At 44.3% G+C, this 25,893-nt stretch overlaps 1 protein-coding gene across 1 annotated transcript in view; it reads left to right on the forward strand.

Moving 5' to 3' along the window:
* LOC126482181 (hemicentin-2-like) overlaps positions 1-25,893 on the forward strand; it is an 865,734-nt gene that overhangs the window by 814,930 nt on the left and 24,911 nt on the right. The window contains exons 14-15 of the mRNA XM_050106159.1: positions 9,249-9,595; positions 23,207-23,292. Coding sequence (XP_049962116.1) covers positions 9,249-9,595; positions 23,207-23,292 — 433 coding nt within the window. The remainder of the gene's footprint in view (positions 1-9,248; positions 9,596-23,206; positions 23,293-25,893) is intronic.

The following is a 25,893-nucleotide window of genomic DNA, read 5'->3' on the forward strand; positions in this document are numbered from 1 at the left end:
GATCTCGCACCGTCGGATTTCCATATGTTTGGCCCAATGAAGGACGCAATCCGTGGGAGGCACTACGCTGATGATGAAGAAGTTATTGATGCAGTACGACGTTGGCTCCGACATCGACCAGTGGAATGGTACCGTGCAGGCATACAGGCCCTCATTTCAAGGTGGCGTAAGGCCGTAGCATTGAATGGAGATTGCGTTGAAAAATAGTGTTGTGTAGCTAGAAGATTGAGGAATAACCTGGTGTATTTCAATGCTGAATAAAACAACCCTTGTTTCAGAAAAAAAATGTGTTGCATTACTTATTGAACTGCCCTCGTAGAATAAATAGGGATGAAGAGGTGCAAGATTGAGGGTCCCTCAAGAGTGTCAAATATTCTACAGTGACGGAATCAACAAACTGGTCTCTCGTTGGGAGAAAAGTGTATGTCACCAGCGTGGCTATGTTGAGAAATTAATATGTGGACCCGAAGAAGAAAGATGGAGAAGGTTGATAAAATTTGTTTTATTGCAAAAGTTTTAATAGGTTTTACAAACAATTTTGGAGGGGATTATTTTTCAGTAAGCCGTCTTAGTTAAAGCTACACAGCCATTCTGTACAGGTTAAGGTGGAAAATCCGGCTTCTCAGCCTTTCCCAGTCTTCAAGGAACAGTAGCAAATATTTCCTACAGCACCGACCTTCCTAGAAATCTACTTATAGGAAGACCTTTAAAGGTGGAAGAAGTGTTACAACTTAGTTGACCCTTTTCTTCGCGGAGATTCAGTTTTATGTAGCTCGGGGTAAGAAAGAGAGAGAGTGAGAGAGAGAGAGAGCAAGTCTTGCGGAAATGGAAGAAGAAGCGTATCACTTCGAAGTTTTGCCACGTGAAAAAGAATACAATAGAAGATATGTATAAATTGAACCAGAAAAACGATTGACAATAGAACCAAAACAGATATTGTGGATCGGCGACCTAGAGAAGATGCTTGAAGACAGTTGGTCAAAAGGAATTTCGAAATAGAACTCCACCAGCGAGGAGTAAAAAGGGGGTCCAACTATAACATGGAAGGCAGGTATCTAAGAGACAACAGTGGACAGGGGGATACAGGGCTGGTTCAATAAGAAGAGAATGCAGGCGAGAAGCAGGACATAAGCAAATAAGACTCTCGAGCTGATAAATACATAGTAGGGAATCGAAACTCGGTTGACAATTTACTGAGAAGGATAAACACAGTTTGCACTGATTCAAAATCACGTCGACCATTGGGAACTACTATGAGGGTGAGTGAAATGAAAACCTTAAATTTCAATAACAAATCGAAATTTCGCGCTGGTATCCTGCAAGTTGGTAAGCGTGCTACAAACAGCGTGCAGAATGGCCTGTAGTTGGCAGCATAGTACAGATTCACACATGCTGTCGCAGTATCAGTATAAAGATGGCCGCCCCACTGCACCAGGGAAGAGCAGCGTTCTGTTATTCGGTTTTTGCGAAGTAAGCAGTAGGGGGGAGGGGGGGAGGACCTATTGAAATTCATCGAGGAATGAAGGTCCAGTACGGTGATGCATGTTTGTCACAGCAGTAAGTCTACAAATGCAGTAGGAAGTCAGTGAATGGTGTTTCAGTGGAAGATGCTCCTCGTCCAGGTCAGGCACAACGAGTTGTGACTCCACAGAATATTGCAGCAGTTGAAGCCATAGTGAAGGAAAACCGCCGAGTGACACTGAATGACATTGCAGCTTGTTTACAGATTAGTCATGGTTCAGCACACCACATTGTGCATGATGTGCTCCAGTTTCACAAAGTGTCTGCAAGATGGGTGCCACGGCAGCTGCCTTATGAAAAGAGAGAACGAAGTGTTTATGCTTGTGTACAACTTCTTCGGCGCTTTGAACGAGAAGGTGATGGCATCCTTGCAAGAACTGTTACTGGGGACGAAACCTGGGTTCACTTCCAACAACCGGAAACGAAGAGAGCGAGCAACCCAGACCTTGCCCCAAGTGATTTCCATATGTTTGGACCACTCAAAGAGACAATGGGAGAAAATAAGTTCCGTTCTGATGAAGAGATACGCCACGCGCTGTATGAGTTGTTGCGCGGACTACCGAAAGAATTTTTTTCTAAGGCAATTTATGCCCTTTGTAAGTGCTGGAGGACTTGCATTGAGCGTGGGAGAGATTATGTTGAAAAGTGATACAGCTTTGTACCACTTCTGCACAATAAATAATATTTAAAAAATATATTTATGGTTTTCATTTGACTCACCCTTGTATCAACTATATGTTCGCGAGGTAAGGTGATTCAATTCACTGCGCCTTAGGTAGCATATAGAAGATGAGGGTTTAACTTCCCATCGAAAATAAGGTCATTGGAGCCGGACCTTACTCAGCACCGTGGACCGTAGAGTGATGGTTTTTGTTTCGTAAATATTCAACGTGTGATGCAGTCACAGCACTTCACTAGAATTTTTAGCGGTACTTCCATTACCTGAAACTTCAAGAAGCGATTTAAGCAACAACAAGAGTTTTAGACTACTGAATTAATTACATAATCAACCATTAAATTTAATTGGGATGAATAATTATACAGATTATGTCAACTGAGCCCATGATAAATTTCTAAAGTAATCTTCGCATTTTCTTCACACAAGATGACAGGTTTCATACAACACTAATTTACATGAAACGTATAATATAACGTCATTACTGATTGGTGACGACCTCGCCTCGAGCCACTGGACGGATGTTGTCAGTTTGGTGAAAGCTACAGGAAGTAATGTGGGTGGTGTGGTGGGGTTAATGGAAGCCTTTCCTTAGAATAAATGCAATTTTTGCATTGCTGGGTTGGGCTATTGTTAAATAAGGTTATTCTTGGGTTTAGGATGTGGATGTTAGAGACGATCATGTTACTTTGCTATAGCGGTATAATTAAAGATAGGTATGAAGAAGTGAGTGACGGCAAAGATTAAACTAAGATGGATATACAATGACAAGCCAAAACATTATGGCCGGCCGTAGTAGCTGAGCGGTTCTAGGCGCTACAGTCTGGAACAGAGCGACAGCTACGGTCGCAGGTTCGAATCCTGCCTCGGGCATGGATGTGTGTGATATCCTTAGGTTAGTTAGGTTTAAGTAGTTCTAAGATCTAGGGGACTGATGACTTCAGAAGTTAAGTCCCATAGTGTTCAGAGCCATTTTTGAACTAAAACATTATGTCCACTACACACCGCGTGGTTAGATGCCGCCTGGTGGCGTTGCGGGCACGTGACTGGGTAACAAAAGTATGTAAGCGGAGCAGACACGGACGGGGGAGCACTCTAGCGAGGATCCATTGAGATAAACAACTCTACCAAAGGCCGGATTATTATTAATACACAGAGCCTGTGAACGAGTATCTCGGAAACGGTGAAACTGCTCCAATTTTCGTGCTACTCTCATAGGCATCTACGCAAAGAGGTAGAAGGACAGTGAAGCTACCACTAGGTTCTAAGTGGGTGGACGTCAACGACTCTTCACAGAATGAGGGTTGCGGAGGCTTGTCTGCTCTGTAAAGTAGGATAGATGGTGATCTGTGGTATCTCTGACGAAAAAGCACAATGTTGGTGCACGCACAAGTGCATCGGAACACACCGTTCACCGTACATTGTTGAACGTGGAGCTCAGCTGCAGACCACCCCTACCTGTTCTCATGTTGAATCAAAGACACCGTCAGTTACAATTGCAGTGGGTACGGGACCATCGGGATTCGACCGACTATCAATGGAAACGTGTCGACTATTCTGGGGAATCACATTTTTACTACACCCATCCGATGGTCGCCTCCATAATCGCCGTAATCGAGCTGAACAGCGGCTTGAAACGAGGAGCGCCCCACGGACGCAGGCTGGCGTGAGAAATATTATGCTGAGGAAGACTTTTTCCTGCGCTTGCATGGGATCTATGGTAGTATCGAGGGGGGGGGGGAGGGGAAGCTAATGTGATGGGCACAAATTGTATGGGAACAAATTGACCTTTCCAACCTAATAGGAAAAAAGTCGACGTTCTTGACTAGCGTCCTGCTTATTGCCTCCTCGACGTTGTGACAGATTACACATGTGTGTCCACATTTGCTGTTTGAGTGCAGAGTGTGTTGTTGACTGTAGTTGTGTCCTACTGCGTAAATGTAGGACACAAGAGAGTTCTAAAAGTCCACCAACTTGATGTCCTGATTATGTTATCCCAGCACAGAAGCAACATGTACGCCGTGTTGTCCGCCTCTCTTGATGAGTGGCTGCAATGAAAGCTAGTAGTGAGCGGACCAGGGATCTCAAACTATTCAGTTTAAAGTTGAGGGGGCCATTAGTTTTAATAATACAGAATGAAAGAGCGGACAAAGCCGAAAATTGCTTGCAGTGGATATAATAAATGTTCGTCTTCCGAGTCAAATTTAATATTGTTCGTATACCAGGTGTAGAGGTATGAAACCGGAATTTGGTTACAATAATTAGACGTCTGTTGTCCGAAACTGATACACAATATTTTATTCAAAATAATCTCCATTGCTCTTTACACATTTCTGCCACTTATTTGGCAAGCTATGAATTCCACGCCAAAAAGCACTTCTTCTTTTGAAGCGAACCAATTAGCGAGCCGTTTTCGAACATTTTTATACGAATTGAAGCTCTGGTCAGCGAGAGCATGTCCCAGCGATGCAAACAGATTATAACAGGATTGAGCCAAGTCTGGAGAATAAGCCGCATGCCCTACTATTTCCCAACCGAACGCCTCGGTCCTTTGCCTGAACCGATTTGCTGTGTGTGATGGGACGTTAACATGGAGTAATATGATTTTGTGTTGCCTTTTTCCGTATTGCGGTCTTTTTTCAGGCAAAGCTCCATTTAAATCGATCATTTACTGTTGATAGCGATCAGTGTTAACGGTTTCACCATGTTCTAGCAGCTCACAATGGATGAAACCCTTCTGATACCACCAAACACAGAGCACTGTCTTCTTTCCAAAGCGATTTGGTCTTGCTGTGGTCTTGCCTGGATTCGCCTATGATTTACGACGCTTAGGATTCTCAAAATATATCCATTTTACATCACCCGTCACTATTCGATGGAGAAACTACTTTCTTTTGTATCTGGCGAGCAGCATTTCACAAGTGGGCTTCCGATTTGCTTATGTCTTTCATTTAGTTCACGTGAAACGCTTTTTCCCACTTTCTGCACCTTTCCTATACCTTTCAACCGAAGAGAAACGGCTATCTGCGTCACATTTAATTGTTCTACGAGTTCCTGCTGAGTTTGAGTATCATCTTCATCCAATAAGGTCTGCAATTCGTTGTCTTTGTTCTTTTTCGGTGGTTTCCCGCCGTCGTCGTTCTCATGTCAAAATCCCCACTTTTGAATTTTTTTAACCACTCTGAACACTGTGTTTCCCCAAGAGAGTGTTCGCCGAAATATTCGATGAGATTCTGCAGCAGTTTTCTTCAAATGATAACATGATAATAGAAAACCAATGCTGTCAGCAATTCGTAGTTCGTAGGTACAAAACTCGACATGTTTACAGGTCTGAAACAGACACCGATGTATGGAACATGGGTTACCGTGTGTTGAAATTCACCGTCAGTCGTTACAGGAAGCAGATGGCGCTGCAAAAAAAAAAAAATAAAAAAAAAATGGCTCTGAGCACTATGGGACTCAACTGCTGTGGTCATAAGTCCCCTAGAACTTAGAACTACTTAAACCTAACTAACCTAAGGACATCACACTCATCCATGCCCGAGGCAGGATTCGAACCAGCGACCGCAGCGGTCGTGCGGTTCCAGACTGTAGCACCTTTAACCGCTCGGCCACTTCGGCCGGCCGATGGCGCTGCAGACGGCTGACACTATTTATAGGGGAATTCTGGTTTCATACTTCTACACCTGGAAGTTAGCAATGATGTTGCAGCACAAAAAACTTTGTGTATAGCGCGTTACAAAAATTGCACCTGTACTCTCAATCTGCTATGCATTGTGTGCAAATTCGTGGTATATTAATATCTACATACTCCGTGGGCAAACCTGTGCGGCACTGCCTACACTGAAACGCATAGCCATTCCCAAGCAGGCACTCATCCGTTCACTTACCACACTCGACTCCACCTGCCATAGCCTGAAATTATTGTTGTCGCCCTGAGGTCACACAAAGTGCTTCATCTGCACTGAATCAAAATACTACTGCTACTGAAACGGTGCAATGGAAAGAATATGAATTTTGTGTATAATTTCTTACTACGAGTGTCACTATGATGGCTGTCAATCAAATCAGAACTTGGATATAAAAGAATGAAGTTGTTTACACCTCACTCCATCGGTTGTGTCATATCAGCTAAAATAAATCTTTATAGTTATTAAGTACATGAGTGAACGCTAAGGCTCTCAGAGTAAATAACGTCAGAACGTCCATATCAAATGAAATGTATGTCAATTATAAAATCTCTCTGAAGCCAACAGGTCGCCATTTGTAGATGTTACATCTGGTGATCGGTACATCTGTCCGGTCTCAGTGAACACAAAGGGTTAAACTAAGATGGATATGAATTAAATACGAAACGAGCCTAGTTACGAAAAAAAGGTAGAAGTGACGATGAGGTGGGGAATGGACTGAACACTCTGGGAGATATAGAGTGAAGCAGAAGAGGAAGTTCAGAGAGAGCGGAGAGTGTGGCCGTCCATCGTTTGATAGTACTAAAATGTTCATACGACAACCTGTGTGTCGCAGAGATCCACATCAATTCCGACATCGTAGAGGTTCTATAAGTGACATACATGTCATTTGATATCGACATGCAAAATATGTGTTTGATGATTGGTTGTTTGCATGAATACATGTTTAACAATTAAATATTTAACACGCAGCTCGCAGTGTACAGCAAGGCGTATTTAAACAAATATAAGCTGTGGTTCACCGAGAGTACAGGAATTTTGCAGAGCGAATGTAGGATTAATACTGGGAACGGTCAAGAGATACGATGGTGTGTGGTGGGCAGCGTAACAATTATACAGGGATCTGTGGGATAGAGCTTATATTTATAAAAGGATAACGTAGTGTACATAACAGTTGACATGTTTTGAGGAATGATTTGATAGTCTGAGAGGGGAAGACATTTGAAATTATAGTGGGCGTCATGGAGAGTTTGGAGATGTAAAGTAATTGGGTCATGAAGACAGATGCGCAGCAGGCCAGGGCTCTCAAAACATCAGGATACAATGGGGTGTTGCGATACTACTTGGTGTGAGACATAAACTGGTAAAGCATGCATGTATTTGAGGAAGTTCAGGTTTATTCAGGAGGTGGTAGAAAATGTAGGAGGGGAATAATAAGTGGATATAGAAAGTGCGATGTGGTGCTCAAGAATTTTGAGGGCATAGTACGACTGGAAGGTCTGAGCTAAATGTTTTTGGTGGGTGTGGGATGAGATTCTTCTAACTAGGAATAATACTTGACAGATTTAGCCTCAATGATCAGTAAGGAATTATTTTTAGTACTTTTAGCTTTTTGTAGGCTTCTATTTGGCCAACGGCCTTGCCGCAGTGGTAATACCACTTCCCGTCAGATCACCAAAGTTAAGCAATATCGGGCTGGGCTCGCACTTTGGTGGGTGACCATCAGGTCTGTGGAGTGCTGTAGGCAAGTGGGGTGCACTCAGCCCTTGTGAGGCAAACTGAGGAGATACTTGTGAAGTAGCGGCTCCGGGCTCGAAACTGACATATGGCTGGGAGAGTGGCGCAACCAGTGACGCTTATTGAATGAGGATGACACGGCGGCCGGTCGGTGCCGTTGGGCCTTCATGACACATTCGGGAGAGTTTCGGAGGCGTTTCGTAGGCTTCCATCTGGGCAGTTAGTAGATGGGGATCCCAGGCTAGATTTTAGTGGACTTAGAGTATATTAGTGTTATTTATGATGAAACAGATGAGTGTCACGTAGAGGTCACGAGGACACAAAGCTCTGTGACAAGTACTGACTGACAATTTTTGAGGTCCTGAATATAACCAATAGTGATTTGTGAGTAATTTAACAAAAATGGTTAGATTATGTCACCAATGGGGTTATCTCCATTGTAAGCAGTTGCAATCATAGACAGACCATGTTCAAACCAGTATGTATCTTCATGCGTGATGCACAGAAATGGTACATGGAACCAGCGCTGAAGTTACTGCTTAGTTGATAGCAGGTGCTACTTTACAGTATGCATCGACTCCACATGTGACAAATGGAGATAATGCTGGTCTGAAGAAGGTTTGTCTACGATTGAAACCGCTTACCACAAAAATAAGCATCATCTGCGATATATATTGATTATTTTTGCTTAAATTGTTGAGTGGCCATTTGGAGGAATCCAGACGATAACATTATTAGGGTGGACTTAGATGGAGAGTTGGGACGAGTGTAGGGTTTTATGGACTTCAGAGAAAGTGGTTGTGCAAGCTTGTTAATGTAATTACGTTTACACTTACCTGCTATCCTCGCCCACTATCTGTCTGGAGGAAAGCCCACAATAAACTAAAAGTACTAAAACTGCTACCTCACCCACCTTGGAGACTACATCGCTCAACCATCATACATCATTTCAAGAATCCCATCCATCCCATTCTCACGTAAGAAAATTTATCACAGGTCTTCCAAGTCTTACCATCCCCTCAGAATTCCTGAGCACCACACTTCACTCCCCATATCCATTTACCCTTCACCACATGTACCAGCATATGTAAAGGACCCCTACTGTCCTAGTTACATGCATGCCTTTTTAGTTGCCGGCCGCTGTGGCCGAGCGATTGTAGGCACTTCAGTCTGGGACCATGCTGCTGCTACACTCGCAGGTTCGAAACCTGCTTCAGACATAGATGTGTGTGACGTCCTTAGGTTGGTTAGGTTTAAGTAGTTCTGAGTCTAGGGAACTAATGACCTCAGATGTGCTTAGAACCATTTGAGCCATTTCTACCTTTTTATTCTATGTGTGGTAGGGTAAGGAGTGGTAAATGGATGGATCGTTGAGGAACCTGTACAGTCTTCAGAAAAAGTTGGAGTGGGTATTGTTACAAGGGACGAACAGTTGCTGGGAAAGAATTTTACGGATTGATTGCTAGTCATGCTTGAATACTCACAGCCACAGAGACAAGAAAGAAACCCGCCACTACTGTAGCCCTGATTTCATAAGGGTGGCAAATGACGATAGCTTTTGCTGAGCACGTGAAACCGTGGCTGTAAGGTATGTGCCGTGTGCCGGTTGCAGAGCTGACGCAGAGCGGCGGCTGGGACATCGTGCCACTGGCGGCGCTGCTGACGGGGGCGCTGTTGGCGGCGGGTCTGGCGGTGTTGTTGGTGGCCGTGCTGGCCGTGCGTCGGCGGCGCGCATACGAGGCGGCGGGCGGCCGCGGACGCGGGGGCGGCGCCTCTGGGGGCGGCGTCTGCAGCGGGGGCGGCGCCGCGCCAGCCCTGCAGCTCGAGAAGCAGCCGCCGCCGCCGCAACACGGCTCCATGCTCGAGATCAACCACGGCCACGAGCGCTACGTCGTCTCCTACCGCCTCAAGACGGCCCAGGACAGCTGCGTCGTCGACGGCCGCCAGCCGGACATCCTCAAGTCTCCCAGGGGTACGCACGGTTTCATAACTATTGTTTCGCATGCCATTATGCAAAGTTCAGGAGATACTCAAAATAAGAACTTAAAGCTATCGTTATTCCGAAGGCTGATTTGAATACAGTACTTGATTATGCACATTCGTACTAGACGTTGCCTTAGCCATACAAAAATGGTGCTGGTTTGCAACAGGATCGTGTGTGTAGTGGAAGCACTGGGAGTTGAGTGGGCGCAAGTATATGTAGGTAACAACTTCATAAGATTAGGAGTAAGCAAATGTGAAAAAGTAAATGTTCAAATCTGTATGGCATAAACAAACAATACTAAAAAATAAGAACAATATATGCACAGGCTATATTCAGGCAAACAAATTATGTTAGGGGGGGTAGGACCTCAAACGGGCCGACTTGGAGCAGGTGGGGCATCACAGGACATTTTAATTTCCAGTGTCTATACTTTTAGAAATACATTCATAAAACTTTGTCAGCATCACCAGGAAGGATTCAGAATTCACATTCATTGCAGTGGAAGTTTGAAAACATAACAAAATTTTTTTTTTTTTTTACGTGAAAGTTTCATCATTTTATCACTTACTAATGGCTGCATTTGTTGCTATAGGTACATTTATCTTCATAAGTTAGAGAGATTCTTCGATGAATATTGCACAGCATACATACCATAGTTACAGGTGTATGAAACTCTAGAATTTATTTAATTTATTAAAAAACTAATGATCTGTTATATTTTACACCTTCATGTTTAGAAAAAACACAAATTTTTAGTTAATTACCTCACTTTTTTCACAGTTTTTAATAGATTTGGAAAATTCTAGAGTTTCATACACCTTTAAGTATGGTTTGTATGCTGTGCAAAATTCATCGAACCATCTCTATTACTTGTGAAGGAAAGTGTACCTATAGCTACAAATGCTGCCACTAGTAAGTGAAAAAAATGATGAATTTCACATGTAAAAAAAATTACTTCGTTATGTTTTCGAACTTCCATTGTTATGAGTGTGAATTCTGAATTCTTCCTGGTCATACTGACAAACTTTTATGAATTTATTTGTAAAAGTATAGACAGTGGAAATTAAAATGTCCTGTGGTGCCTCTACTGCTCCAAGTCGGCCCGTTTGACGTCCTACCCCCCTTAAAAGAAAAACAAATGGAAACAGTCTTATCAGCATCTTCAACAGAGAATCAACACTATACTGCAGGCACACTGTACTAAGTGAATGAAGATAGCTAAACATTCCACATGTACTGGCAGACAAGTCAGCGTAATATTTCATTTGGGGACTCAGGTACAGGCCACACATCTGAAGTCACAGACGTTGCCTGTACACTCTAGCAACAAGACTCTACAGAGAACCAGGAACGAAACCATCCGGAACCCTTCCTTCTGCGCTGCCCTATGTGGGTGCCATCGCTATCTTTCTGTTGAGCTCCTGACTCGACGCAATTGGTTTATCCATCGATATTGGGAAGAACCACTATCCAGCTGCACCACTACCTGCAGTTCCAGGCTTGCGGAAACTCTGTTTCTTTGGAGATGGGACTCACTATCTGGGGAGAGCACTTAGACACAGAATCATAGTCGATTCTGCCGGTCATTGCCCATGTAGGTGGCCCTCACAAAGCTCACCCCTCAGCATCGGTATCTGCACAGTACGCATTGCAGTCGGATCTGCTGCCCATAAAAGTTACAGTTCGCAGATTCCCAGCCCTACCGCCTGTCGAGCCAAGGTATCTTCCGGTTCATCAGGTTTTGTCCAGCAAATCCGAGTGAGTCACAGATTCTTAGCCATAGCACCAACTACTACATGGCCAGGACTTGAACTAGCACTCTGATACTTGTTTATTATTCTTACCATTTCACTTAGAACCACCACTGTCCCACCAGGTTTGATGAACAACGGACGAGACTACTTAAACCTAGCCTCTACGGCACGTATTTTACTTCCTGAGAGCACCCATTGTCCTGACGACCAGGGATAGTGTTGTTTCAAGCAAAAGTATGGGTACCTACCGTGCTTTCTGCCTAGCGGGACATCCTATTCCAGGAAGATAGCTCGCATACTAGACTCTTCCAGTGGCGGTCCAGCAGCTTAGACGACTACTCCAGTGGTTACTCCAAGTTTTTCTTCCTTTCAGGCACCCGCTCATATTGACAAGCTAACTCTCGCCATGTTTTAAGGAATGCTGTCGATCATGCCCTTACATGCTACTATCACACATCTTTCGACATACTAACAACATCCATTCCCCAAGCTTCTAGAATTGGTTAGTCCTTGACAGTTTCCTTTGGACAGACAGCATGCGATCTGCCAAAGGATTTCTTCGTGACCGCCTAGACTCTTGAATACTAGACTTACTCATTAGCTAAAGGCGGTGGGCACTGCTGTTTAACATGGACTCCACATCACGGAGTGACATTCCTTTTTTTACTTTAACAACAATAGTCAATGGTAGAAGAGGTGGTGTATGACAAAGAAAAATAGTAGGACAGCAGGGAATAGATTGAGTATTTCAAATCACAGAACATGTAAATAAAACTTAGGAGAGCTTCTGTAAAGTTTGGAAGGTAGGAGACGAGATACTGGCAGAAGTAAAGCTGTGAGTACCGGGCGTGAGTCGTGCTTCGGTAGCTGAGATGGTAGAGCACTTGCCCGCGAAAGGCAAAGGTCCCGAGTTCGAGTCTCGGTCGGGCACACAGTTTTAATCTGCCAGGAAGTTTCAAAACTTAGGAAGTCTACTTTCAAAATATCCGCACCAATCAGATTCCCACAGTGAATCTATGTTAACAATATTGAATGATGATTACTATGGATTTAACACACATTCTGAATGGACTTGTTCCGGAAGGTTATGTCGTTAGAGGTTGTTACGAAAGTAAGAATGATTAACAGATGATCCGTGGTAACTGCAATGACTAAAAACATCCTTAATATAAACTAACATACAGTAACACTCGCGAACTCGAAATAGCTTCGCAGTTGATAAATATGTATGACAATTGATAACACTTTCATGTCTTCATGTCTTCTTCCCCCCCCCCCCCCTCTGCCCACCTTTTCCTGCCCCTCTCTTTGGCCGTCTTCTACTCCATCCCCCCCCCCCCCCCCTCTCTCTCTCTCTGACCATGGGTCTCATTGCCAATGAAACCAGATTGAAAATTTAAGTTACTTACAGTGAAAAAGTAGATCGGTGGAGATCACTGGCATATGCGGAAAGAGAGAACTCTCCTGCTTCTTGATGCTTCAGGATAGTAATGTCAGTGGTAGTATTTCACATAGTTTTAATGTAAAAATATGTAGGATTACGAAGTTTGGGATTATTGATCTTCCACACCAATATTCAGGTCATGAGCCGGTAAGCCATAAATATAACATTCCTGTTTCCTGTAAAACAAACGAGGAAGAAAACAAAATCTCACATAGTGGTGTATAAAACTTTGGTTAAAGTTGAATAAGACGAGGAATAATATATGTGAGGGTGATAAACAATTTAGAAGTGGAAGGATGGTGAAAGGATCACCCCGAGAAACATCTTCTGAAGTTGATGCATATACCAGTCATGCATGCGGCGGGTGGTTCGGATTGAGTCGATAATTGACGACATAAAATGCGGAGATACCCAAGTTTCACAGAAAGGGTGCAGTGCGCCCAGCGGTACAAATTGTCCGCACGTGGGAGTGCTGTCAAGTAGTTAGGACGTGATGGTAAATCCCGCTGCGTAAGTCGACAAGGCGTAACAGGCTGTTCAGAGCCAATGGAGACATCCGAAGTCGATGATCACATCGTAGTCGACGGGAAAATTACTTACGAGAATTCCGCCTCCGAGACGGAGGCTGGACTGGTGTTACCTGAAGTCTAAGCTTGAGGCGTTCGTTTTCAGCCTGTAAGATCTCAAAATAGTGCGTGATTTCCAAAATATCGTCTATGAAATGGATATCCAGTGTGAAGGCTTCAGTACCAATTACCGGATTGGGAGCCAACTGGAGAACAACATCTCGGTAAGTGACTCAGCATATGAAGCTTTGCAAATCGTTTTTGTAGAAGTGGAATCACAGTGTAGACTCAACCGCGGCTAATCCGTCACATATGAGCGGCAGGATTGATCATGCTACTGGGGGATTGATTGTACTCGAGGGGCGATGCGACCAGGTGGAATCATTCTGAATAACCATTTGACAGCAACAAACGCTTCTCTTCAAACATGAGCACAGCCGTATTCTAGAATGAAGACAACTTCTTTATCAAGAAAAAGTGACCATGAAGAGTATCATCTGACAACTGAAACCCGGTGAAGTGCTGATTCAGCCGCTGCAAATACGTGTCCCAAACGTCTTTTGCATCGTTAAACAGCAGAATAACGAGTTCAGAGAGCAAAGCTAGATCCGACACTAAGATGTAGCGAATTCTGAACGAAGATACCTATATGTAGTGACATCTATACCACGCATCTATACCACGCAGAGAAATCACAACTAACGAACGGAGCACCAGGCGTGCTGGATGTGTAGGACGCCACGCTGGTGTCTTTGTAGGACAGCCGGGAGCCCTGATAGGTCCGTCGGACAGACGTGGCTTATGGCGGCACTAACATTACATTTAAATTGAAGGTGAAGAGGAAAGAAAGGAAAGGACATTACACGGAATCGGCGACGACTTGTGAAATTATGTACCAAACCTGGATTCGAACCCGAGATCTCTTGCTTATTAGGCAGATGCGTTAGCCGCTACGCCATCAGGGACACAGGACTATCCTATCTGTGGGGATTACTAGGGCACGCCACGCGGCCAAACTACATTCGCACCAAGCGGCACCTGTCCTCTTCCTGTCCATTTCCTCCAAGCTCGCTACTCTGAGATTCCCACAGAAGGTCAGACGTATTTGTGTAGACATCACGCATTCATATAAAGACGCTAAACATTTGAGACCGCAGCGCTCGCAGTTCCACAGTGCACCCTGGCGGCCGTAATCGATGTGCATACCATACAGCGGTCTTAAAACGCGACGAGCCGGGATGCCAGACATATCCTCCTCTTCCCCCCCCCTCCCCTCTCTCTCTGATCATCTCCATCCCTTTCTCTGTCCATCACCTCCCCTATATCTCAGAGTTAATCTCTTCCTTCCCACGGTCTACCTCCTCCTCTTTCCTCTCTCTGGCCATCGCCTCCTCTCCTCTCTCTCTTTTAATCTCCCCGTCCCCCGAAAGACTATGTCCTCCTTCCCCCTCTCTGTCCGTTACCACCCCCAGGCCAACGGGAGGCTTATGGTTCTTATCACCATTATACTTTCATATAATTCCAGATCATAAATAACATATGTATCAATGTAGATAAAATCTTTCCAGGATTTTGACATAAGGTCTTTACCCATCGCATCGTACGCTTACGCATATTTGTACACATATTTCAGTTGTATCTCTGTACGCAGCTCGTGGTCTAGTGTCGTCGGCACAGTAGCTCAGCGTGTTCGGTCAGAGAGCTGGCTGGTCGCTGTAACAAAAAACTGATTCAAGGGATGAACAACGAACTTCACCAGATGACATGTGAGGTCCACTACGACCAAATACAAGAAACAGTAACGAACAAAATACAAAGAAGGGGAAAAAATGTGGCAAGCGTTGCTGCCTGAGGATCGCGGCCTTCCGAGTTCGATTCCCGCCTGGTTTGGGGATATTTTCTGCCCGGATGCTAGGTGTTTGTGATGTCATCATCATTCGTGACAGTGGCTAGATTGGACTGAGTAAAAATTGGGACTTTGTACGGGCCCTGAAGAGATTCTATAGTATAAGGGGCAATCAAAAAGCTTCCGTTAGAAAGCCATAGAGGAAACAATCACTATACGAGTCGGACAAAATCGTCGTGACCATTAAGGCAATCGTCCCACCGACGCACCGTGTCCTGCTCAGTGAAGAACTCGGTAACTCCCTGCGGGATTCGCCCTCCCTTCAAGGCTTTCTTAAGTGTTCGTAGGCGTGATAATCCCGTGGGGAGACATCAGCACTAAAGTTCGGGTACTCGAGTGTCTCCTATTGCTTTAAGACATTTGCAATATAGGGACGTGAATTATCATGAAGCAGCACCCCTTGCCGCAGCAGGGATTTCCGACAGACATGCAGCCCTATTCATATTCTTCTTTCTCCGATGGATATCTACAGGAGCTTGTCCTGCGGCAGCAAGAAAAGAATAACAGGACGTTGCTCCTCTTTGGACTCATTTCGTAATAACGTCACCATAACTCACTATATACCCACACCGAGGTGGCGCTACGTTGCGTGTGCGCTGCAGCCACCAACTCTAACGGAAACTTTCTGATTACATAAAACCAAGAAAGATAGTGTCAGTACATTATAAATAAGAAAGCCACATTAATAAGTTATTAATGCCAGTCTATAGACGTATGCATGGTACAAGTTAATCAATCTCTTTTCTAGCTTTTCACTTGTTTCTTTTCCGCCCTTATTTCACTCTCGGTGGTCCGCTCTGTACAAGAGCTGACCACAAGCTCTTGAAGTAGAGATACGGATGGAAATCCCGGCTACTGAGCTCCCTTTTGTTTTTCTCATGTCTCGTTGTGGATGGTGTCAAAACCGTCGCCAGACGCCAGTGAACTGTTTACAATGGGATGTGTGTTTGATATGTACGAGAGAATCGGTTAAATTTTAAACAGCGTTAATTTTTTGTCGCTGCAAGTTAAGTGCCTCACCATCTTTTTTTTATCTATATTTAGAATCATTTATTTCGTGTGACTTTCAGCTAGCCGAAACCCCACACTTCGCACCTGAGACCTGCGGATATTACGGCACAGTCGGAATATGTGCCGCACATGTCGATATTTGATACTGATATATGCTAAGCCTCGCCGGCGTCATCAGATTTGGGTTTTATCAGTCATAACGTCCGCAGGAACAAACTCCTTACGGCTAGCGTACATTTTATCTCCCCACGTCAACAACACTCAAAGCAATCTACGTCCGCACCATATCACTTAGGTGCCGTCTAGTACATTTGATGGCCGATAAACTTTATACCATCTCGTTGACGTGGCCATCTTCAACGAAGATGGTCGATAAACGTTATACAGGCTGGCAGACATTGTCATCTGATACATCTTATGGGTGATAAGCGTTGCATGGTGAGAACGTATATAAATCCTCAATGCTTCGAATTTGCTTTTTCTGAAGATGAGATTGTTCTACCAAGAACCACTATTTTCTTCTCCTAATTAACATTTCGTTACAATAAATGGGCGGTAAATACGAAGAGTTTAACTGGTTCTTCAGCCAAGAGGCCTGAAAAAATTTCAAATTTAACGTCATCGGATTTTGAAGTGATTAAAAGATTTGCGCCCTTGAAATCGACAAATTACGACAAGTATGTTCGTGAAATTTTGACTTGACATATAGTTCCGCAGCAGGAATATGTTTTTTGTTTTTAAAAAAAAGTTGTTTCCTGGCTGAGAGTGACTTGTTGTAAACAATATTCTGTCACTGCTTTACTTTGTTAGAAAATGGAGTTAATCTTGAAATACGATGACTTTCATTGACTTTGTGGAAATGTAGACTAAGGGAATCGGTGCGTTTAGTTCAATGACGTTTTTGTGAGTTCGGGAAAGTAAAGACAGGATAATAGGTGTCAGGTTTTAGTTTTTGAAGTTGAGAGGTAAACTAGTTGGTTTGATGATTACGAAAAAGTAAAATGAATGATATTATGAGGCAATATCTCAGAGTAACTGGGGAGAGGAATGGACTGATGCACATCAGCGCGCATATTATACGTAAAGAAAGGCGGCTGAATATCCTCTTACTATTGAAGCCGTAGGGTGTTTTACAATCTCTATGGCCTCTCTCTACAACTTTTCAAGATATCCGCTTGTGGCTACGAGTACTTGAGTCCTATCAAAAAGAATGTAGTGGTCTCCTGGCTCCAAAGCATGTTCCACAACAGCTGATCTGTCTGTCTCCCTTCTTATTCAATTACCCTCGTGCTCTTCCCGTGGTTTTTTGACAGTTCTTTCTGTAGTATCCACATACACCTCCACACAGCTACACGAATTCCTATAAATTCCTCCTTTTTCCAGCTGTTGGCGAGCATCCTTGGCCGATTTTAGATGATCTTGTCTCTTGTGGGTGGGTTCGTAGATTGCCAATACATTTCGCTTCTTCAAGATTTTTTCCTATACTGCCAGTGACGTCCTTAATCAAAGACAGGAAAACTTCAATTACACCAGCGCCTGAGCATTGCATTGATTTCTAAGCGGGGGTCTTAACTTTCTTTTCACATCTGCGAAAGAATTACAATTCTTGAGTAATAACTTGGTCAGGTGTTTTAATTTTGAAACTAGCAACTCTGGTTCGCAGATTTTCCTTGCTCATCCGCCAATATCTTAATGACGTCTCGCTTTTGTTGTGGGTTGTGGTTCAAATCCCGATGTACCTAATGGTTTGTGTGCCTCTGTGTAGAAGGGAGATTCGGAGATCATCTATTGTGGAACATGCTTTGTAGCTAGGAGATAATCGTATTCATTTTGATAGGACTCAAGTGATGGCAGCCACAAGCGGATACCATGAAAGGTTATACAGGAACGCCACAGAGACGGTGCAACACCCGTAGTTTCAATTGGGAGGAGGATGCCGTGAAACTGAATGACATCTGGATTGCGGTGCTGAAGAAGATGTGTACCAATCTTCCACCATGGGGTGATAGCAACGGCCAACTGCGCTCTCGCTTCCGAAATACGTGACGTCACGCTATCGCGCGGAAGCACGTGGAGGTGGAATTTTGCTGTAGTACTGAGCGAGCCAAGGTGTGAATCGGACATTCAAAGAAGCTGCGATCCTCCTTGAAAATGTCCTCCGCAAATGAGGACGAAACGTTGGGTTTTGAGGTGAAATCCATTCGACGAAGACTTCACCGATGAGTGTCGCATATGCCTCCAACCAGAGAATCATCGGAGACGTGTTCGGAGGCAACCTGTCAGGCTGAACGCCATAGACACACTGTCCAGCGAGTGCAGCAAGGTGGAGGTTCCCTGCTGTTTTGGGGTGGCATTATGTGGGGCCGACGTACGCCGCTAGTGGTCATGGAAGGCGCCGGAACGGTTATACGATACGTGAATGCCATCCTCTGACCGATAGTGCAACCATATCGGCAGCATATTGGCGAGGCATTCGTCTTAATGGTCGACAATTCGCGCCACCATCGTGCACAACTTGTGAACGACTTCCTTCAGGATCGCTCGCCTAGAGTGGCGAACGTGTTCTCCAGACATGAACCCTGCCGAATATGCCTGGGATAAGAAACTACCTGACTGATCATAACTGTGTGCCGGATCGAGACTCGAACTCGGGACCGTTGCCTCTCGCCTGCGACGGATTGAAAAGGGCTGTTCATGGACGACGTGACCCACCATCCACTCTGAGGGGTCTACGCCGAATCGCCGTTTAGGAGTGGGACAATCTGGACCAACAGTGTCTTGATGAACTTGTGGATAGTAGACCAGAACGAATACAGGCTTGCATTAATGCAAAACGCCTTGCTACTGGTTATTACAGGTACCGGTGTGTACAACAATCTGGAACACCACCTCTGGAGGTCTCACTGTAGGGTGGTACAACATACAATTTGTGGTTTTCATGAGCAATAAAAATGGTAGATATGATGTTTATGATGATGTATAGTCCTATTTTCTGCACAGGTTCCGCAACTCTCGGAACCGAGGTGATGCAAAAGGTTTCTTAATATGTGTGTTACTAAGAGCCTTAGGTATAGATCCCAAAGTGGAGGTTTGCACACATAAATTATTTACTATGAATGATACGTATGATGGTACGTTTTAAGATAATGAATCTCTCGATTAACACAGTAAGTTGTTCACTCAAACACAATTATTCAAGGAGACGACGAATGGAATGTGAGTTGCTTTAAAAATTCACTATCCAAACTCCAGCTAATGGATGTGTTGATTTACGTCGTTACTTGAACAAAAAAGATAAGCCCCTCTTATACTAATAGCGGTCTGAAATTTACTCTCCAATTTTGTGAATCCCAAACAACAGCCGCGAGGAGTGGCCGCGCGGTTTGAGGCTCCATGCCACGGATTGCGCGGCCCCTCCCGTATGAGGTTCGAATCGTCCCTCGGGCATGAGTTTGTGTGTGTGTGTGTGTGTGTGTGTGTGTGTGTGTGTGTGTGTGTGTGTGTGTAGTTCTTAGGATAGGTTAGTTAAAGTAGTGTGTAAGTCTAGGGATCTAAGACCTCAGAAGTTCGGTGCCTTAGGAATTCGCACACACACACACACACACACACACACACACACACACACACACACACACACACACCAAACAACAGAGAGTCACAGTGGACTAGATAGTAACTGAAAAATTCGTACGTTCAACGCAGCTATTCTGGACCAGAGACAGTTGATGGTACTGATTTCAACAAGTGCAGAGCAAGAAAGTGCCCTATCACGTCAGTGCTGCGACTTTTTGCTCACTGCAATTGTTTACCGTCAGCCATACACAACGCCGCCATCATGTTAATGGTTCTACAGTATAGGTCAAGGTCACGCCATCGTCACAGTAACTCTGGACCTCGCTGATCTTTTCTTCTCCAAGACACGTGGATGATATGTTCGCGACGCACAAAGATCCAAGTCTCCAAACCAACTCTCAAGTTGCACTAGCTAGCACGTCTGGCCATGGACTCACGTACCGTCTCTTTCTTGTCTATCTACATCCTCCTGATATTTTCACAGAACCTTACGCCACCTATGTTTTCACGCCAAATCGTACAGTCCCAACAATAGCGAAAAATGCATACAGGTCCGCCCAACAGAGGGGTTCCTTCAAGCACACAAAATTCTGCCAAGGCACTGCATTGTTTTAAAATGACTATCAAATTCCACAACGCACTTTCACACCTAAAAGACTGCCATTTTAACTCCGTCTATGTGGCATCCCTGATAAATTGACCGATGGTGTGTTTTCGTACCCGGAAACTAGCCTTGTATCAGAGGTCCTCTCAAATTAGAAGGCTGATCATCAGGTTACATCATTATTTTCGACAAACCATGTTTCCTTCGAAAACTGAAAAATACTTGTCTTTAAATCGCTGTCTGCCAAACATGAGAAACCCCTGCTCTCCTACTGCTGGACTCGCGTCCCATCCTCACATCGACTGCTGGCCAGGAATGGATTGTAAAAATGCACGATGGACTGCTACCCTCTCGCCAGGCCATGGCATCCTGGCTTCCGTAGAAACAGCTTGGGCTTGAAGCAAAAACGCCTCTTTCTTTGCTACGTTCACCGCCCTGCCTGTCCCAAATCTAGTGCTTTGAGCCGTCTCACACCCATAGAAGTCATCCACAAAAAATTTGAGTCCAGCGCTGTGTTGAAAGAAAGGAAACTAGAAAGAGTCCAGTATAATCTGGAGATGTTCATAAAAACTTTGGATTCCACTCCAGTTACTGAATTATCCTCACATTAAACGAAAAACGTGTGCAATATCGCCTGTTGTGTTTCAGAACTGTCCCAAAGTTTTTGCTGTACAGAGGGAATATGTTATGTCATTTCCATCTACTCTCGTCCCCGGTACACACCGAAAATCGATAAACATGGTTTTGACTTATTTCAGTTCAGAAGTTAATTACCTGATAAAATAAGTGTAGTATCCAATAGTTACAGTTCTCTGAATGGTTTCTGCTTGGAAGTATCGCAACAGTTTCAAGCAAGACACTTTTTACGGATGAAGCACTATTTATCTACACTGGGTAAACCAATCATTGCGATATGTAGTACCTATCAGTTCAAAATTTATGGAACTTCAGTAAGTGAATGCACAGGGCCCTCTGTCTGCAAACTTGTTACTAGCCAGCGATGCGATTCCTGAAAATCCACCACCACAAGTATCTACGATTCCTGACAGCTATAGAGCTGCTGTTATTGGAAGACTATCGAATGAACACGAGGCAATCTTTGTGGCATTAAATTTCCTTTTGTTCTTTCTATTCTTCATATACAGCTGCCGATTTTCTTAACAGAATATTTGGAGAGCTCTTCATCGAACATTTAGGGACACGAAATGACTTGTAAACACACAAAATTTAATATTGATTTTTACCTGTAGATAAGATGAAAGATGAAGTCTACAAAGATGCATTGATTACCTGCGAAGACCAGAAATGTTGTACAGTTCGAACCAGATGAAATTTATCCTGCAATATTGACCATCTGAAATTTCTTTACAGCATGAATCTGTGTTTTTTTGAACTCTTTTATAAGAGTGATAATAAAAAATTCATCAACCGTACATGAGTTACGAGTTTGCTTGCATTCGGCAGAGTACGAACAACTTTCTCGTGTGAAGAGACAGTATTTTTTGGCGTTACCATCTTGTCATTATTTCATCAGGTTCCACACAGCTTACGTAATTAGAAATGCACTCACAGCTCTTTCCAATCCTACAGAAGAAATATATAGTTCCATTTGAAAGAAAAAAATTGTATCAACATTCAGCAGTTATAATTTTTATGTACGTCATGATATTCACCACATTTTCTGTCACAGTTTAGCGAAATTGGGCCCTCTTTACTGCGTAACCTGTATGTGTATCAGAGGTGAGAGATGGACCTGTTGGCGAGAAACATAGCACATCCGTAGAAGTTCCAGATGACTTCAGAGTGTGAGTAAAAGGGGAAACTGGCAAAAGATTTTTAATAGGGGGGAGGGGGGGCGGGGGAAGGCAGAGTTGATATGCAGGAAGGAGAGAGAGTATGGAATTAATAGAATTCGAGAGTCTGGAAGTGTTTTGGAAAATAGAAATAAAAATTACACGTTCATAGACGACTATGCAAGTGTTTTAGTTATGACCTTCGTATCGTTACTGAGAGTAATGAATGGACTCCTATATCCGTATTCGAACTACCTTTCGGTAGACATAAGGTTCTCCATCTCTTCCGAATCGGTTCAGAAACTACAAATATCCATAGAATAGGCAGCCTTATCTCGTCCTTCCTTGCACCCTTGCACCTACTAAACAATAACTATCGTCCACAAAATGATATGTTTCATAAATGACGATATTCGTAAAAAAGAAATGAATAAAAAAATAAAATAAAGCGATTAGCAAATGGAAAGTTTGGCTGTGCGGTTAAAGTATTGTCTGGTAATTACAGTAATCATACTTATAGCGAAAAATAGTGTATGTTTGGGAGCACAACTCTTTTTTTTTGTGTGCTTCAGTGTTCACCTTCCGTTTGCCCCTGCACTTACCTATGAGAGAGAATGTGTTTGTGTAAGTGTGTGTGCGTGTGACTGTGTGTGTGTGTGTGTGTGTGTGTGTGTGTGTGTGTAAGAGAGAGAGCGAGAGAGAGAGAGAGAGAGAGAGAGAGAGAGAGAGAGAGAGAGAGGGGCAGAGAGATGCTGCGAATGTCATCGGAGATGTTTCTAGGAACCATAAAACGACAATAGGCTCTCGGCCTCGTTGCATGTTAAATGCAGAACACCTACACTTTTGCAGACAGTACTTCCACTTCCACTATCTATGGTTAGATCAGGAGTGAGGCGTACTATGCTGATAGTACTACTTGAGAGCAAAGAGTGTCTTCCTTTGTTTCAGCTGCGGATTCGGTACTGGCAGACGCGGCGTCTCGTAGACAGGACCCGAGCTTGCGGCACAGCAACCCGCCAGATTCGGAAGCCATTGTAAGTACCCACCACTCTGATTTCCAGCTTATGAAGGGCGCATCAGATAATCACGAAAAAATGTCAGTATTGGCTCTCTTGGTGAGATTCGCTGAGGGAATCCTCTCGTGGGATCGCTGTCTACCGAGTGGTTACAATTAAAGTGCAGCTACTCACAAAGATCCAGTATGAGCCGCCATTATCGTATGACACCGAAACTTGGTCTCTCTTAATGCGTTAATCCCAAACCGATTTCCGCTGAAAAAAAAATTAGTTCCAGGTGTGGCTACCAGATGTAAATCTGGTGCTGTATAGCATCTTGTCGACGTCTCCGGTGCTCGTATTGAACAAATTAATTTTACACCTTTCTCGCTTGTTTGACCTTTTCTGCTCATGTTCTTTTGTAATCTATTACGTTTGCCTCATTTCTATACGGCTTTCTTGCGGTCATAGTGCACCTGGTGGCCAAAATTTGAACTATTTTTTTTTTCCCAGCCTACATCGGTTCGGCACTAACACATTAGCGTATCTATCACGTTTCACTGCCATATGATACCTGCAGCCGACGCAGAACCGCTGTGAGTACCTGCACTTCAATTGGAGCCGCTTGGTTCCAACATCGTTTTTAAGCAATGTTCTAATTAGTTTCCTGCGCTTCATTTCCAGGCAAGGGTCACCTTGTGGACACGTGTGGGAAAAGTCAAAAAAGTTTTATAAGGTGATGTGACCTTTTTTACGATGTCCTTTGACAACTTCATCCTGGATGAATAAATTTACATTTTCATTTAGTTAATCCTATTTCCTACTTCAGAACTGCCAACAGTCTCCTTACACAGAACCTGATGAAAAGTTTGCGGATATTTGTTACTGGCCGTTGATATTGATCAGGGGTCTCCAAACTACGGCCCGCGGGCCGAAACCGGTCCACGAGACCCGGCAAACCGGCCCGCGTTAGCTTGCCGGACATCCCCGGTATCCGGCCCACCAAATATTTGAGGTGGAACCTACACTGCCAACAATTGAGTTTCGAGGCCTATCCCGACCAATACACCGCGACATTGGCTCTGCTACTCGCTATGAGACTGCATAACTAAACTTATTGTTGCGCCGCTTGAAAAAACAATGCGTTGACATACCCTACCTCTGTTACGTCTTGCTGTAATAGCGCTGCTAACAATGATTTTGAGATTACGTTAACTTTGCAGGACGCTTTCGTGAAGAATGTGCAATGACATACTTTTTTGTCGGTGGAATTCGCCAGAGTAAAATACGCCAGAATTTCGGTCAGGTACGTCCACCAAATCAAAATTATGTAATTAAATAAAAATCGTAGTTCGTTTCACTTCTAGCTATTCCCACAACCTTAGATTTTTGCGATTTCATCTTTCCTTTAACCTTGCATTACCCTGATCGTGGAGTGCTAGGGTGCTTTAATCCCACTAGGTAGATCTTGGCCCTTATGAGTTCGTGGAGGAGTCAATGTGGCCTGCGGACTAAAAAGTTTGGAGACCGCTGATATGGAGTGCGTCCACCTCCGCCTTTGTAACGGTTTTAATTCTGCAGTGAACACTTTCAATGAGGTTTCTGAATGTCTGTGGAGGTATGCCTGCTTATTTTTCCTCAGAATGCGAAATCAGAGAAGGTGATTACGGACATTGGAATCGAGGTTCTGACCTGAGGATATTCCAGCTGGTTCAGGTTGGGATTTTGGGCAGGTCAGTCCATGTTCTTGTCCAAAAACCGTTGCCACACAGATGCTGCTTCTTTATGACATGGTGCACTTTCCGCGAACTGTTCCTCTTCCCTACACAGTACACAGTGTTGTAAAATACACTCCTGGAAATTGAAATAAGAACACCGTGAATTCATTGTCCCAGGAAGGGGAAACTTTATTGACACATTCCTGGGGTCAGATACATCACATGATCACACTGACACAACCACAGGCACATAGACACAGGCAACAGAGCATGCATAATGTCGGCACTAGTACAGTGTATATCCACCTTTCGTAGCAATGCAGGCTGCTATTCTCCCATGGAGACGATCGTAGAGATGCTGGATGTAGTCCTGTGGAACGGCTTGCCATGCCATTTCCACCTGGCGCCTCAGTTGGATCAGCGTTCGTGCTGGACGTGCAGACCGCGTGAAACGACGCTTCATCCAGTCCCAAACATGCTCAATGGGGGACAGATCCGGAGATCTTGCTGGCCAGGGTAGTTGACTTACACCTTCTAGAGCACGTTGGGTGGCACGGGATACATGCGGACGTGCATTGTCCTGTTGGAACAGCAAGTTCCCTTGCCGGTCTAGGAATGGTAGAACGATGGGTTCGATGACGGTTTAGATGTACCGTGCACTATTCAGTGTCCCCTCGACGATCACCAGTGGTGTACGGCCAGTGTAGGAGATCGCTCCCCACACCATGATGCCGGGTGTTGGCCCCGTGTGCCTCGGTCGTATGCAGTCCTGATTGTGGCGCTCATCTGCACGGCGCCAAACACGCATACGACCATCATTGGCACCAAGGCAGAAGCGACTCTCATCGCTGAAGACGACACGTCTCCATTCGTCCCTCCATTCACGCCTGTCACGACACCACTGGAGGGGGGCTGCACGATG

The sequence above is a fragment of the Schistocerca serialis genome, chromosome 5 (genome assembly GCF_023864345.2).
Source record: "Schistocerca serialis cubense isolate TAMUIC-IGC-003099 chromosome 5, iqSchSeri2.2, whole genome shotgun sequence".
Classification (NCBI taxonomy): domain Eukaryota; kingdom Metazoa; phylum Arthropoda; class Insecta; order Orthoptera; family Acrididae; genus Schistocerca; species Schistocerca serialis.